A 5,128-nucleotide genomic window follows, 5' to 3' on the forward strand; every position below is an offset into this window, starting at 1 on the left:
TATTTATATATATCAAATTTCATATGATTTATCCATGTGCGGCGCTTTAGCAAAACAAAAAAAAAGATGTCGTCAGGTAATTTCGACATTCCGGACGCTCCGGCGCAGTTTATTTTGCCGTCAGAGGTCGCTTTGACGAATTTACCGATTTGAGTGTCAATTTTTTTGTGTCGAAAGTATGGCAATATGAGTGTCCTTTCCTACCAAAATTGATATCCCGGACGCGTTCGCGTAGTCCAATTTGGTCATATGATTTATCCATGTGCGGCGCCTTAGCAAAACAAAAAAAAAAAGGTGTCCTCAGGTAATCTCGACATTCCGGACGCTCCGGCGCAGTTTATTTCGCCGTCAGAGGTCGCTTTGACGAATTTATCGATTTGACGAATTCATTGATTTGCGTGCCAATTTTCTTGTGTCGAAAATATGGCAATATGTGTGTCCTTTCCTACCAAAATTGGTATCCCGGACGCGTTCGCGCAGTCCAATTTGGCGTCGGAGGTCATCCGGAGAAGTTCGCATTTTCACCCATCCTTTAGGCTTAATTGAAGTCCGATTTCGTGCAATTTTGTGAATTTTGTGCATTTGGTGTGTATGTGTGACGGAAAAGTCGTGATGATGTTTTCCTAAGGCTTAGAGTCCTATTAGGAGCTTTTCCCTCGAGTCTTCATAAAATAGCCCATAACCGCTCGTTCATAAGACAATGGTATTGTGCCATAAATGTTGGACTTCAAAGAAAAATAGAAATTGGTTAGAATTTTTAAAAAGGTGGGTCTCAATTCTAATTTTCTAAGATGGTCAATAGGAATTCCTAGAGCTATATCCTAAGACCCTAAGGAAAAAGAAATGACCCTCTAATTTTCTAAGATGGTCAATAGGAACTCCTAGAACTATATCCTAAGACTCTAAGGAAAAAGAAATGACCAAAAAAAATGAGGTCAACAGTCTCACGAATGAATGTATAGCTTAGTTAGATTCTCTTTATACTTTCCCATCAAACCTCTCAATGAAATGTATAGCTCGTGATAACCGAAATTGATTTTGAGAAATTTTTGTATCACGTCATAACCGATTTTCAATTACCCTCTCCCATAATTTTAATGTATGACACATTTAACTTAATTCATCTATATTTTGCTCACTCTTTTGCATCCTTTTTTTCTTAAAAGTTGGAATGAATAGACATTTTGTCTTTAAAATAATATTAAAAAGCTTTGTGAGCTAAAAAATTTCCTGTCCTTCTAAATATTTCCATATTCTTATTTGAATATTATCAGGTTTATTGCTTTTCTACACTTCATTTTATTTAATTACTCATTACTTTATTCCACATAAGATTAACTTCATGAACATCCAAAATCTTAAGATTTTGAAGTTTAATCATAAAAAAAATTTTATTTATTTTGTAAGTGTTCTCATCTAATTTTATGATTATATTTTATTATAATTTTTACTTTTTTCATCTTAAAATCCAAAATCAATATTTGATTTTAGATATTTAAATTTTCAATTGGAATAACCTTATAATCCTTACAATCTCGACGATCTGTTTTTCTCATAAGAAAATAATCGATTTATGTTTTATTAGATACATTCTTATAAGTGATAATACGTTCATCTCTTTTTTAAATAACATATTAGCTATAACGAAATCATAAGTTTAAATAAAACTCAAAATGACTCTAGCTTCTTCATTAGTTGTGTCAAAATCATAACTACCATAAATATTTCTAAAATTTTCTATTATTTTATCAACATGTCCATTTAAATCTCATTCAATAAATTTTTTTTCTTCAAAAGATATCCTTTGTATTAATTATTCTTGATAATTCCAAAATTTTTCTTTTGGACAGATATCCAAACTTATTCGTGGAGCATAAACACTTACTATATTAAAAACATTAGTATGAACAATCATCAGAGCTATAGTTCTATCTCTAATTCTACTAATTTTTACAACATTATTTTTTTAACAGTTATTTATAATTACATCTAATCATTTCTAACACGACTAATACTTTAATCCAAAGTTTAAAACTTAAAATATCAGTATCCTTAGCTTTTTCTCAAACCCATTTAGTTTCATAAATGTTCTTATGAAGCATATCTATTAATTCCTTTAATTTACTTGTGAAAATATTTATATTCTAAATTTTTATCCTAATGTTATTTTCATGAACTGACCTCTATTCCCGCATGTGTCCATAATGTGGGAATACTTGTTTGTTTCATACCACACCTAGGCGCCGATGCAATGGCCCGTGCACTTCGGTCATTATATTCAGGTTATACTATGCATCATTTCTAGGGGACGCTTTAACACTGACACAATGATTTAAAAGATTCATGTCATAGTGTTGGTTATCAACTATCGAATGTAACGCTTCACTTTCCTCATCCGGGATTTGGGATCCGGTAATGACTGTTTTATTGGGTATGGATGATGACATAAATAGGCTATTGGTCAAACTCCATTTGACAAAAAAACAACATGCCATCTTGTTTTGCCTGTGTTCTCGAGATATTGGATTCTTCTTTGGACATTTCTTGCTTTTGAACAGGAAAAAAAATGTTTATTTTCAGCATTTTTATGCTATAAAATCATTTATTTAAGAAATGTTCTGACATTGCTTTACATAAAGGCTAATCGTAGATAAGAGTTTTTGCCTTTATGCACCTGAATTTCCTTGGACGGTGAGCAATCCATATATTTGGCCACCAGACAAAGATGCTATGCAATGATGGTGTCGAAGGTTGGGAATATTATTCTTCACCAAGCCACCCTACCTAATAATTTCTTAATTAGTTTTATGTTAGATGTAAACCAACAGGAAAAACATTCAATTAAATAAGTCTCTGAAGTTTTTCTTAAAAATATGGTAGTAGACATATGCCACTTTTGCATAAGAAATAGAAATAAGTGTTGATCATAAGCATTGTGGATATTACGTTATACTTACTGGGGTGACAATATTTCAAAGGGTTCTAGACACACACGAACACACCTGAACGCACAAATGAAGTTGACAACTAATATGTTCTTTTAGTCAATAGGTCACAGATACTTTCACAATATTTGTATGTGTACTATGTTATTGGGCTACAAAACGAGCTAAATTGAAGGGGAAAAGTTATTCAATTTTAGTTTTAAGTGAGAACCTTTAAGCCTTTGTTACATTTTGACGCCACTTGAGGTGAATCTTTGGCGTGCTATTTGCAAATATAGATAGAGTTATTGCTCAAAAACAAACATGTGTACTATCACTCTATATGTAGTTTGTATCTTTTAGTTTTGACATTTGGATTGTGCCATTGCTCCTACAACAATCTCAAAGATTGGTGTTTTTCTGTACTTGAGTTGTACCAGCAACATTTCCTTTCTTGGTCATCATTTTTTTTATTTACATTACTTTTGTATGGAAACTATATTCTGATGATGAATAGTAGATTAGCTTAAATAATTATCTATTTATTTTTTATTTGTTTAGTTAGTTACTCGTATGAATGCCAGTCAGCCTTATTCATTGGATTTTCTTTTTTCTAGTACATGACGGATGGAGTGCTTCTATGGGAATCTTTGAAAGATTCTGATCTTGACAAATACCAGTAAGCATTCTGCTCATTTCTTCTGTATGGCAAAATGTTATCCTTTTTTTCCCCACATTTTTTATTGATTGATTAAATGCTTATTCAGCCTTATTATCTTGGACTATCTATTTGTGTTCATTTGTCATTCTCATTTTTTTGTAGCTGTTTCCTCTTATGTGTAGCTTTTTTTTGTCATTGAAGGAATGACATAGTGTTTGAGACTACTTGTTGTTTTGCAGATGAGTATGCCTTTTCAATATTTTTGAGATTTTATGTGTTGGTTTGATATTTGCTTTGCTCTTATATATTAACACGAGACATTTTTTGGTTTTAGGATTCTTATGGGCGTCCTCGCACCTACCTCCATTCCTTTTATAGTAATCTTTTAGGTTTCAGAGTTCTTTTATAGTAATCTAAGATATATTTGCTATGTCTATGCCAATGATGAAGAAGGAATTAGATTTATGAGATTCGATATTTGCAGATGTATGAACAGGTTGGCGTGGTGGTGGAACTTAGCAAAAGGTTGCATTTCTAGGCATATGAGTATACCGAAGCGATGCATTGAATGATATGAGGAGAAACAATATTTGCAGATGTATGAACAGGTTGGCGTGGTGGTGGAACTTAGCAAAAGGTTGCATTTCTAGGCATATGAGTATACCGAAGCGATGCATTGAATGATATGAGGAGAAAGTTTATTTGTATGAAATAAATGGATAAAACATAGAACAACAAAGTTTAAGATAAAAAGAAGACGTTCTAGATATAAGGTGGAGAGGGGGGTAATGTTATCAAGAACAGTTGAAATGAGCAGATTAATTTTAATTTTGCAGTCAACACAACAAAATTCTATAATTGTCGTGGAACATGCATATTGAGTAAATGACGATGCTTGAATTTTGCCATTCTATTCTGTTGAGATGTATAGAAACCTGTTGCTCATGAATGATTCATTATCGAGGAATGACTGGAATTGAGGATGCATAAATTTTAGGGTATTTTTAATATGAAGAATTAATAATATTAGAAAATTGAACTTCATTTTTTTGTTGAAAGGTTTGAAATATTGATTTAACATCAGAACGACATGATTAAATAAACCCTGATGACATGATGATTATTAAAAGACAATAAACTATTTAAAACTCAATTGGTAAAGACATGATTGGGATCTCAAATATTTAAAACTCAGAAAGGATATTTCCCAAACTTACTAGTGGATGGAAAGATGCTTGAAGAATTTTGACATGCTCACTAGCAGTATATTCGAACTTGGGGCAAAAGAGGCAAGAAGAAACACATGAAGATACTTTTGCTGAGGATGATTTAAGTAGTTAATGCCACTAATGTAATGGAACAAAAGACGAATGAGATCTTAAGGATTGGGTAATAGATTCCACCAGCTTCAGCACCACTAATCGTCTTCATCATACTGAAATTATAAAACTCATAATGAGATTAATAGAAGGTTACAAGGCACTTTTGAGCGTGCAAGAAATTTGACCACGAGTAAATTTTAAAAAGGAAGATTAACATACAT

The 5,128-nt window shown here is 32.2% G+C and overlaps 1 protein-coding gene across 1 annotated transcript in view; it reads left to right on the top strand.

Moving 5' to 3' along the window:
• Positions 1-5,128, top strand: part of LOC110025413 (pre-mRNA-splicing factor ATP-dependent RNA helicase DEAH7-like) — a 49,395-nt gene that overhangs the window by 38,040 nt on the left and 6,227 nt on the right. The window contains 1 exon segment of the mRNA XM_020725874.1: positions 3,542-3,603. Within this exon segment, the coding sequence (XP_020581533.1) occupies positions 3,542-3,603 (62 nt within the window).

This window comes from Phalaenopsis equestris, unplaced genomic scaffold (assembly GCF_001263595.1).
Source record: "Phalaenopsis equestris unplaced genomic scaffold, ASM126359v1 Scaffold000297, whole genome shotgun sequence".
Lineage (NCBI taxonomy): Eukaryota > Viridiplantae > Streptophyta > Magnoliopsida > Asparagales > Orchidaceae > Phalaenopsis > Phalaenopsis equestris.